The 12,149-nt window shown below is 37.9% G+C and overlaps 1 protein-coding gene across 4 annotated transcripts in view; it reads right to left on the reverse strand.

The window, feature by feature from the left end:
• Positions 1–12,149, reverse strand: part of LOC140737758 (potassium/sodium hyperpolarization-activated cyclic nucleotide-gated channel 1-like) — a 382,146-nt gene that overhangs the window by 103,318 nt on the left and 266,679 nt on the right. For 2 of the 4 annotated variants that reach the window (XM_073064378.1, XM_073064380.1), the window contains exon 8: positions 4,073–9,543. The exons of 1 other annotated variant lie outside the window; for it this stretch is intronic. In XM_073064378.1, the coding sequence (XP_072920479.1) occupies positions 8,672–9,543 (872 nt within the window). In that variant the 3' untranslated portion in view covers positions 4,073–8,671. Of the gene's footprint in view, positions 1–4,072; positions 9,544–9,681; positions 9,736–12,149 lie in introns of those variants that run through there. One more of the 4 variants, XM_073064382.1, reaches the window with a different exon arrangement.

Genomic DNA, 12,149 nt, shown 5'->3' on the forward strand with positions numbered 1-12,149 from the left:
ACTCGGGAGGTGGACACAGAGTCTATAGAACTGAGGCAAAGCAGTAGCGAGGGCATTGACCATATCCTGATTACAGAAGAGGATGTGCTTTTGCCATCTTGAGGCAAATTAGGCTGGATAAGTCCCCAGGGCATACCAAGGTGTCCCCTCAGACCCTGGGAGGGGTTAGTACACAAATTGCAGGTGTCCTGGCAGTGGTATTTAAAATGTCCTCAGCCGCGGGTGAGGTGCTGGTGGTCAGGTGGATAGCTAATGTTATTCTGTTCTTCAAAAAGGGTTCTGAGAATAAACCGTGTCAGTGAGCCTGATAGCAGTAGGGGGTGATTTATTGAAAGGTATTTTAAGGGACAGGATATACAAGTATTTGGATAGGCAAGGTCTAGTTAGAGATGGTCAACATGGTACATCATATCTAATCAGTCTAGTAGAGTTTTTCGAGTTTTCCAGGAAAGTGGATAACTGAAAGGCAGTGGCAGTTTGCTATATGGAGTTTAACAATTCTCTCGTGGGAAGCTGGTCCAGAAGGTTCAGAGACTTGGCGTTCATGTTAAAGTAGTAAATTAGGTTCAGCATTGACCTAGCGGGTGAAGCCAGAGAATGGCAGTAGATGGTTACCTCTCTGACTGGAGGCCTGTGGCTGGTAATGTACTACAGGGATTGATGCTGGGTCATTGCTTTTGTCAACTATATTAAAACTGAGATTGGGGACATAGTGGACAGTAAGGTTATCAATGGTCTGTAAAATTGCAGATGTAATTTAATGCAGATAAGTGTGAGGTGTTGCTCTTTGGGAGGACAAGCCAGGTTAGGATTTGTATGGTGAATAGTAGGGCATTGAGGAATGTAGTATAATAGAGGGATCTGGGAAAACAGATCCATAATTCTTTGAAAGTGGATCACAGATTCAAAGTGCATTTATTATCGAAGTATGTATACATCATACCACCTTGAGATTGCACTCCCGTCAGGCAGCCTTGAAACAAAGACACCCAGAAACTCATATGTATGTATGTATATATATATATATAAAATAAATAAAAATAAGAGGACTGTCTAACACCTGTGCAGAGAACAAAAAACACATCATCTCCATAAAAAAAATCCATAAGGAAATAAAATAAAATAACCCTTAAAAATAAAGATCGTCGAACACCCAAAGTGTAATGAAAAACAAGCATCGTGCAAATAGTAACCACAAGCAAATAGCATTTCTGAACTGAAGTCTGCAAGGAGAGTCCCATTGTTTAGCGCAGAGCTGAGTAAACATCTCACTGAGCAGCGATCTGAACCAGCCCATTAGGTTCAGAAAGGGAGCTTTCGGCACGTTGGCCTTCATAAATGAAAGTATTGAGTACAGGAGTTGGAATGTTATGTTGAAATTGTATAAGAAGTTGGTGAAGCCTAATTGTAGTATTGCGTGCATTTCTTGTCACTTACCTACAGGAACGATATCAACGAGATTGAATGAGGACAGAGAACATTTACAATTATGTTACTGGGACTTGAGGGACTGCGTTAAGGGGAAAGATTGAATAAGTTAGGACTTTTACTCATGAAAAGAAATTACCTTGATCCTTCAAAGATCTAACAGCACTTAAGCCACCGTTAAAGCATAATCTGCAGCCAATGTGTGGACTGGGTTTTATTATCATTTTATGATTTGTTTTAATACGATTAATGGCTTGACATTGGAAGAAAGACAAAATGTCACCAAAGTAATGAACTAAGAGATCTTTTCCTGGACTATTAAATTCTAATTCAGAGACTCTTCAGTTCTGATGTATATACAGGAAATCTAAGGAAGTATTTGAATGGATTTACTTCCTGTTGTCTGTCAGCTCCCCAACCAGTGAAGAGCCAATGGAGTATCAATTAGTCAAACTAATTGATTTAATGATTTAATCAGCTGGAAAATCTTCCAAAGTCTCTGCTATTCATCATAGAATTAAAAGTAGACAAGTTTCCTGTTGACTCAAGGATCAGTATCAAGTTACCTAGACTTTGTTTTTGTTAGTCAAACCGCAATCACGTCCCATTATTCAGGCTGTGTGCTAAAGATGGTTCTTTTCTTTGAAACCCATAACTTTAGACTTTAAAACTAGCCTTAGTTTTAATGAAGGAATATTTGGGTATCAAACAGAAAATTAAGTTGTTAGTTCATACATAAAAATGTAGCTAATTCCATATTGTTGACTCCCAGCAGCCTCACACACAACTCTTAATCTAGAAATTTTTTCACACACCTCCAAAGTTTCTCAGTTGCGGATGTAAAATTTTCAATTTGCATACAGTATTGTACAGCTTAGAAAGTGTGTACTTGGTACAAGCCCCTGATCCAGAAAGCCATGTATATGCAAACAAAATCGGTTTTAATCTTCTTCAATGCTTTTCAGTCTTCTCCCACAATTTTAAAGCAGAGAAATGTAAGACATTGACATGATGTAAAATAATAATGCACTTTCAAAAAGGAAATAGGTTGCAATTGTTTTCTCAGTCTGAGAGCGGCAGCCAGTGGTCACAAATTTGAAGTAAACAGCAGTGGAAATGAGCAGAAATGGTTTCCAAACCGTGGATTAAGAGCTGAAATATACTCCATGAATGAATGGAGGAGTTAGATTACAAAGGAACTTGCAAAACAGAAGTACACTTATTTGCCGAGATATTGGGGAAAGAGCTGCTGTAAGGGACAAACAGGAGAGTCTGTCCACAGAGCTGGCATAGCTGCCTGTTGTGCTATGATTCGAACACCTTTTTTGACTAATTGCCTGCAAAAATTAACAAACAGGATTATACCTAAAGCCTAAGCTTTATCTGAATTTCTCACAAAAATGCCAGCACTTGTGTTTCATTTATCATTAATCGACTGCTCTCTCTAATGGCATAATTACTCCAGATTGAAGCTGATATTCTCCATGGTGACCATTTCTGTGACGATGCATCAGGGAAGGTATACAATTTCCAGTATTTTTAGTACAGTAATTTGATTTGACAGTTCATAACCTCACCAGATGTATTCTGAATGAATCAATTTTCTGAACAAATTCCTTTGTGCCTACACAAGTTCAGTGGCATTTATCATTGGCACTTAGACAGGTTTACACTCGGGCAATGAATGCAATATGGCAAGTTTACAGGAGAATGGAATCACAGAGAAACAGACACAAATGAGGTTGCTTTTCTAATGTGACCTAACATCTGCATTGTTTAATACACATCAGTTCAGTATGAAGATAGCAGAGTGCTTAAATATGAAACCAGTATAATGGTTTTTAACAACAGCGAAGTTATATCTTTGACTGAAATCAATTTCTTGCAAGTGCTGATGGCAGTGGAAAGATTTGCTTTTCCGAGTGGTAAAACAATTCTATTTTTAAGTTAAATCGCAAGCAAGAGAAAATCTGCAGAGGATGGAAATCCGAGCTACACACACAAAATGCTGGAGGAACTCAGCAGGCCAGGCAGCATCTATGGAAAAGAGTACAGTCGACGTTTTGGGCCGAAACCCTTCTGCAGGTCTCTGACTCCTCATCTTTTCCATCCCGTCCTGATGGAGGGTCTCAGCCTGAAACATCGACTGTTTACTCTTTTCCATAGATGCTGCCTGGCCCACTGAGTTCCTCCACCATTTTGTGTGTGTTGATAATTTTTCAATTGCTTTATTTGTGTTATTACATTTAATAGCTCTTAACTCTTTCTAATGTAAAAACTCTGGACATGTCGTTAAGCTACAATGTTTCTGTCAGTATATCTTGTGCAATAAGTAAACTGGATATGTGCAGTACTGTGCAAATTTCTTACACACACAGACATATTATACACATATATACAGCTAGTGTGCCTAGGATATTTGTCAACATGGAGCGGAGTGGAACGCAGTGTAGGACAGGTAGCGGAGAAGGAGGGCCAGGGGTGGGAGAGGGTGGGGTTGGTGCGGGTGCAGACACACACAGCCCTGAGACACCAGGCAAGGTTATTTGATTCCAAACAATTGGTTTATTGATCATTACAGATTCTCTCTCTGGTGCTTCCCACTCCCTCCCCTCTCCCTTCCCCTTTTCCAAACCATGATTCCCCTTCCCTGCTCCCTTCCCACTCTCAGTCCACAATAGAGACCCATGTCAGAAACAGGTTTATCATCACTCACATGTGTCATGATTTTTGTTTCGCGGCAGCAGTACAGAGCAATACATAAAATTACTACAATATTGTGCAAATGTTTTAGGCACCCTAGTTGTATATATGTGCCCAAGAGCTTTGCACAGTACTGTATTTACCCAAATTAGTAACAAAATAAAGCCAAGAAAACAGGGCAATCGGGCCAATTGCAGAATTTATGTTGCAGTCTAGCCAATGCAAGCAGAGTCTTCCCAGCAACCAAGTCACATAAAAGCTTAACTTGTTAACATTGAATGCATTGGACACCCTGGATCTTATAAACACAATTTGAAAACACATATTGTTAGCAGACTGTTGAACTTTCAGGTTGTTAAGACTGTAAACAGTTGAGTGTTCTGGTCTTGAGTGTTTAATAGAAATTTCAACAAGGTACTTCATGCTAGGCTGAAATATGGGATGGGATACATGGAGACTTGATGGATTAGTTGCAAAATTACCTTGGCCATAGAAGACAAAGGGTTGTAGTGGTAAGGGGATATTCTGACTGGAGGTTCGATGACCAGTGTTCTGCAAAGATTTGTGCCAGAACCTCAGATGTTTGTGCTAGATATTACTCGGATGAAAATGCAGCTGTAAGTGTTTAGATAACACAAAAATTGAGAAGTGAGGAAAGTTGTCAAAATAAATAGCAGGATATATAATAGTTGGAAATATGAGCAGAGAAATGGTAGGTGGGATTGGATGCAGACATGTGTGGGGTGTGTGTAGGTCAAATGTAAGTGGAAAGTATACAGTAAGTTGCAGGATTGTTAGGAGCACTGGTATACATACAGAGGCATATCGGAATGCCAACAGAAGCAGAAGGGATTGTTAAGAAGGGGTATGGCATATTTTTCTTCATTGGTCAGGGTGCTACACATGGAAGTCAGGAAGACATAATGCAGTTGTATAAAACTTTAGTTAGGCCAGATTTGTATACTTTGTGCAGTTCCTGAGGGAGATGGACGGGTAAATGTGTGGTTTAAATGGCATCATGATTAGCAGAGATAGGTGGGTCAGAGGACCTTTCCTGAGCTGTACTGTTCTATGAGTCTTATTGACCATGAGTGTACTTTGCAGGCAGTCTCTGTGATAGCCAATCCTGGAGTGGGGAAGGGTTGGGGTGTTCACCTGAGGTACAGCTTTGGTTTTCAATTCTCACTGCTGTACAGATACATGTAACGTAAATGTGGATTCCAAAAGCTATGTTTAAGCTGCAAGTAGCTTACCCCATGACAACGCAAAGTCCTTCTATAAGGCATGTCAGAAGTGTGATGGATGACAGCGGCACCAACATGTCTTTAAGCTCAACACCTTTCAGGACAAAGCAACCTGCCCTGGCTTCCCTTCTGACTCCTCACTACAGGGATACTTTTGACAGTTCATGTTCATTGAACTGGCTGACTGTCACCTTCTCAAGGGCAATAATCTTTGGCCTAGCTAATGACATTCACATCCCATAAATAAAATGGAAAGATGCCTATGGCTGTCAGGTGAAGATAAATAGGGCTTTGCTGCAGTAAATAGTCAAAGTTTAGAACCATCTAATACAAATGGCATTTGGATGAGATACCATATTCTAATTAAAAAGTCAAACTAAACTCTCAAAGGAAATTAACAGCTTCAGGGAAGAAAATTTCCAAGGAGAAATTAAAGAAAGGCCAGATGTTGAACAGCTGCAAGCAAATCTTCCTGCATATTGGAGTCAAAGTTGTGCAAGCCTTTCAAACTTTTTCAGCCACGTGCTAAGTCAATTATTCTTGTTGGCTTCCCCTATAGTCATGCACCAACAATTTTTTAATTTCCTTTATGTAGTAAATGGACAATCAGTCACTGCTTCCTTATATAGCAAATGATTAAAGCTGAAATTTCCATCATCGTAAGTTGTCTGGCAAAGAATATATGCAGCATGCCACTATAGTAAATTCATTAGTCACGAACAAATGAGGGGTAAGGAAGCAAGACATCTCTACATTGCAGGGGAAGTGCATATCTCATTCATATCAAAGTACTAAACATGGAGAACAGTCTTCCATGAAAGCATTTCTTTTATAGGATGATCAGATGAAACACCTCCCTGATTAGTGCCTTGCTTGGATAATGTTTGACTTTCCATGTTTTACTGCTTTCATGTTTAAAGTTTCAGTACAAGCAAAGACAGCAAGAAAATAATTAAGCTCATCCACTGACTAGGTTGTCCTTCCACAAGAATTTTACATTCAAAGTTTCTTCCCATAGCACCAATATCCATTACTGTACAAACTCACATCAGCTGTTATGCCATGTGGAGTTAATGCCAGGAAAGCTACAATGAAATTGTGCAGGATAATCTTATCTCAGTGCAATTTTATATACAATATATATATATATGAACTATTAGAGGTCATGGTGTCAACACCAGAATTCAGAATAGGTATATAAGTATATATCTATGTATTCTTTTATATTTTACACTATGTTAATCCTATTTCAATTTCTGCACATATATTAATATATACATTAATTTGTGCCATCTGTGACAAGGATAAATCTGGTTTGAAAAAGATAAATTTTGTCCTTACTTCCTTAGGTAGTGGCCCCTGTCCTTCCTTTCCCAAATATCAACACTTAAGCAAAATAGTAACCATTTGGAATTCTAACATCTTTCTATTAAATTCTTATGATGGAGATATCTTTAAAATTTTCATTTTTATACATATGAGTATAAAATGACTACAATTTAGGCACACAATAGCATAAGAATGTCATTTGCGGAGATAAGCTTCCAAAACAAATGCAGAAGAAAACAAAAACATTTAAAAGAACCCATGACACCAGAAGGAACCTCACAAAACACAATTTCCTATTGAAATAAATCCTTTTCCTTTATTTGTTCCATTTGATTTCTTGATTAATAAATCAGTGTTTTGCATTCCAAAAATAAGTTGCTATTTGCACTGCATATGATAAGCAAACATTAACTTAAAGCCATATTCTCTCATTTAGCAAAGTAACTGAAAATACCGATATAGTTACAATCTTATATAGGATTCTTCAACGAAAATCATACGCAACTTTTTCACTTTCATTTTGAGGGGAAATGCTGCTGGAGAAATATTGAAGGAAATAAAGATATCCACACTTTTGAATCTAATTGGAAACTCATCAATGAATTAATTTTGATAAAGAATCAAATCACTTTGAAAGGTGATGTGACTTTTTAAGATTGTTTGGAGCTGCATTAAGACCAATGAACTCACACTTAAAAATAAAAATTCAGAAATATATCTAGAGAAATGCCAAAGCAAGTAAACGTAGAAGAAACTTACAATTAATACTCACTTTAAAAGAGTTTATGATATGAATGAAATTATGAGAGTATGGCTTTAAATATTGTCTTTCATGATGTGTCTTAAAGCATCATACACAGAACAAATTGGGAATGTTTTCTAAAACTGCAGATTTTAAATAAACATAGTACATTACTAAATACAATGGAAATGAAGAAACAAAATAAAGGAAAAAGACCAGTTTAAATGCTTGGAAGTGTCATTTAACCAATAAAAGTATTATTTTAATAAAATAAGACATTGAAACATTAAAATTGTGCAGCATGGTACTTACAGACATCATGAGATGCTGTCTTTGACATATTTTTTTAAATAACCTTCCAGGCCAACAAGTTACTTATTTTTCAAAGCTGAATGGAAAATGAGAAGGAGAAAAGGAATAGGAATGAAAAAAATCCTAGTTACCACAATAAGCATATTTGCATTTATATTAGCATCAAAGACATGGATGTTTCCTTTCCTCCACATGTACTGTATGTTGTAGGTAAATGTCCTTTAGCTGAATCCATTAAAATGCAGCATACATTTAACACTGAAGCTAAAATGAGGAATGTCTTGTCTATTTTAGCAGAGATGTCAAGATGGGTTTAAACTTGGTCCTTAGTCCACCATTGAACATGCAGAAGTATCACCCAGAATAATACTGGAACAGAATTTACAGAATAACCTATTGAGAGTTCATTACAAAACATACTGGGTGTCCCATGCGTTGTTGATAAAAGACACAATATCTTGATGAGTAGTTCTCCAGCAGGAAACACTGAATGGTGGAGGTGATGATTATGGAGCAGCACTGAAACACCTAAAAACTCTGTCCCAAACTGGATTTGCATTGCTGTGCACTCTGAGAATTTTGTTTAAACGATAATGTTGATCCAGTTGGTGAGTTACTGTTCCTCTTCTCTTATTTTACAAGAGTTTAGAAAACAATTCAATATGTTCAAAATCCATGGGGAAGGAAGACCGATAGTTTACTGATTAGAACTCTGAAAATTGGGGTTTGTAATCCTTTATTCTGTTATATTTTACATGTGTTGAGCTGTGCATGTCATAAGGACAGCAATGTCCAGTCTGTCAGAAGATGATGAGACTTTCCTCATGAACAATGAGGTTGCCTTGTAGAATGCTGAGCAAGGATTTCAGTGTTCAATATTAACAGGGTCAGCAATAAACAAAATCTGTTAAGGTCATAAATTAGAGGGAAATCGTGGTCTTCCTTGATCAGTATCTGTACTTAAGACTGCAGATGTTTCCCTTTTTTGAGTTGGTGGAGCTACTTGTGTCCCTCGTGGTGGTGGTATTGCTCCTGAGGACATGTGTCGGAAAAGGGACATTCGTTGTGGAACAGTGCTTCGGATGCCTCCTTGAGGACCTGGACTTTGCGCGGTTGGGATTGAAGCAGGAACTGGTGCTAATGGTTCTCCAGAGGATGGCTGTGGTCTGATCATCATTGGTGTCACCTCGTGAGGCAGAGAAGGTTGAGATGCCGAGAGAGGTCTTACATCTCTGCTTAGGTTGCTCGTTTGCAAACCCTGCGTGCTTTTGTTGGAATCACGCCTCTGGGCAGGGCTGTGCACTGGCTGTTGTTGTATCAAAGACATCTGTGACACATTTGGTGAACCATATTGGAAAGTTCGGCCTGCCAGAGGACTCTGAACAGAAGGACTTGGAACTGCAGCAGTAAAAGAGCTGGGTGAGGGAGCCACTGCCTGTGGGCTGGGCGATGGGGAATTCTGATTGGGTACAGTCTGAACCAGCTGAGGTGGCCTTGTGGATGGTTGAGAAGACGGCGAATAAGTATTCAAATTTGGTGAGGAAATGTGCTGAAAATTTGACTGAGCTATATTTAGTGGCTGTGACTGCATAGAAGCCCTGATGATTGAGTTGCCAGATAATGGAGGAAATACGCCAAATGATGCAGTGAGGGGTGTTTCTATGAATTGCACCATCTCCCGGTCTTGTTTCACCATCTTTTTTAGAAGCTCTGTCTCTTGGTTATCAAAAACACCAGTGTTCAGATCTCTTTGAACTTTATGTAATAAGAGAGAGTTCTTCTTCCCTAGAAAACAAGACAGAGATAAATGCAGACATGTGCAAATTGGAAAAGTTATCATTCTCCATGCATAATGACAAATTTGATAAAATTAGTGAGGATAACCCCTTAAAAACAGCATAAAAATATGGAAGGGCTATCCACCTATCTTTCCAGATGAACCCTCCTTTTTTCCCTGTATTCTGGATGTAGTTCAGTCTGGAAAAGTAAAGACGGAACCTTTTATTGACATTATAAAAAATATATATTACATAAATAGCCACCATTTGGATGTGTATGGTGTAACTGTATCCCATAATGCTTACATGGATTGAGTAAAAATCAAAGTCAAATAAAGATCTATCCTGGGGAATAAATCTTTAATAAAGGTCAATACAGTGGGTTCCAGTTAACTGGGAAACATCAGAGCCAGTACATTTTGGCACAATTAAGTGGTTACCCCAATTAGCTGAAGTTTCATGGAAATAGTTAAAAAAGTATAAAAAAGACAAAATACTGTTTAACTGAGTAACACATTATGTATTTAAATGAAATTTAGAATAAATTAGAGCACTATCAATACTACCACAGTATTATAACATTGTATATTAGTTCCTAAAAGTTATTGATGGAAGAATTCATACAGTGTACTCTGCTATGTTCTTTTGATTGACTGGAAAAAATCAGCTCAGACAACTAGTGTAGATAATGGACCACCTTCAAACAATGCTATCGATGACTGCATCCTCCAAATCTTCATTTTCATTGTAATATTCAAGGTGATTGTTGATAACTTCAAATTCTTCATTGTTTCGAACTCATTGAAGCAGTGAGCTCATTTCACTTTCACTCCTGGCCATTTCTGGCAACTCCAAAACTGAATGTTTGAAATCACAGTGAGCAAAATAGTTCAGAATTGTCTTATTGCTTATCTCCCACCAACTTACATTGAAAAAAAATCACTACTCTTTGAACACAAGCACATGCAGCTGACCCTATTTAAGAACTGTTTGTTCTAAACACAGTGCATTGTCTAATGGACCACAAGGGCATGCGATTGATGCTTGCTAGAATTTGTTTGGCCACAGCCTCCTCACCCAATTAAACTGCATTGTGTCCCAAGTAAACAAAGGAATCTTGGCTAATTTCTCAATTAGTATTTGTTCTTTAAGAGTCCCAAATAAGTGGCTGCCCAATTAACCAGAATCCACTGTATGTGTATGTTATATTGAAAAAAATGGCTTGAGATGCATGATGGTCCAATAGGCTTTATTACCACATATTTATTCCAAGGTATTTTACTTTGTTTTTTTTAAAAAGAAGTGTTAAATCGCAGTGCGATGAATGAAAATGTTGTTATAATTTGGCAATTACACTGGTTTGGTGTTTGCAAATAAACGAAAAAAATAATCACATTGGAGAATGAAAATGGCCTCTTGAATCTGTTGTATCACTGATGTCAAAATGGAGCCATTTTGAGGAAAATTCTAATAGAAATAGGCATGTTCAGTACATTGTCAAAGTTCATTCAGAAGACATTGAGTTGCTTTACAAACCTGTCTTCATAACAAATTCCCAATATTTTGGTGCACTGGATTTATTTATTTATTTATTCAGAAGTGGAGTGGGTCAGCAACTTTTAATTCCTTGGTGGAATTCCTTTTGGTGAACATGTCTTGGGCTCAGTACGTATGTACAACTATGAAGAAAGCATGGCAGTGCATCTACTTTCTTAGGAGTTTGTGAAGATTCCGCATGACATCTAAAGTTTTGACAAACTTCTATAGAAGTGTAGCGGAGAGTATATTAACTGGCTACATCACTGCTTAGTATGGAAGCACCAATGCCCTTCAATGGAAAATCCTACTCCAACTCTGACATCCTGAGGTATATTAGCATTGTGGTAACCACTATGTTCCGTGGCACCCTGTTTCTGGATTCAGAAATAAAATTACTCCATATCTGAATTATTTGATGACAATAAAATCATTTCACACATTGCATACCAAAGCCAAGTGGTGTAAGATCCATCTAACACAGGGCATCCTGACAGTTCTTCAAGTTTACAGCAGTGACAATTATAATCCCATCCTTGTTGAAGAGACAATGTACAAATACCAGTAGTTTTCTAGAAATTTCTTTGCAGAGCCACAGGAAATGGGCAATGTCTTAAATGAATGTTACTCTTCTGTATCCTTCAAGGAGAGAGTCATTGTATCTGGAGATTTTAGGAATAGAGCTGGTGGCATTTGGGGCTATATTATCATTGAAAAGAAGACATATTTTAACAGAAATAAAGGTGGATAATTCTTCAGGACATGACAAGATATTTCCTACACTGCCATGGGGTCAAGAGTGGAGGCTATTGGGGCCCTGATGAAGATATTTAATCTTCAATGGCCATCAGAGTTTAGGAAGTTATTGGGGGAAAAAAAGTTGAGAGGAACAGCATAAACGTGAAGAAAATCAGCATGGCTTTCCTGGTGGGAGATTCTGTCTGAATCATGTAAATGATTTTTCTTCCACAGATGTAACTAAGTACACCAAGAAAGGAAGTATGATTGATGGACCTTAGTAAGGAATATGACAAGGTCCCATATGGCTAGAAGGTTTGAGCCCTTGGGATGCAAGGC

The sequence above is a fragment of the Hemitrygon akajei genome, chromosome 13 (assembly GCF_048418815.1).
Source record: "Hemitrygon akajei chromosome 13, sHemAka1.3, whole genome shotgun sequence".
NCBI lineage: Eukaryota > Metazoa > Chordata > Chondrichthyes > Myliobatiformes > Dasyatidae > Hemitrygon > Hemitrygon akajei.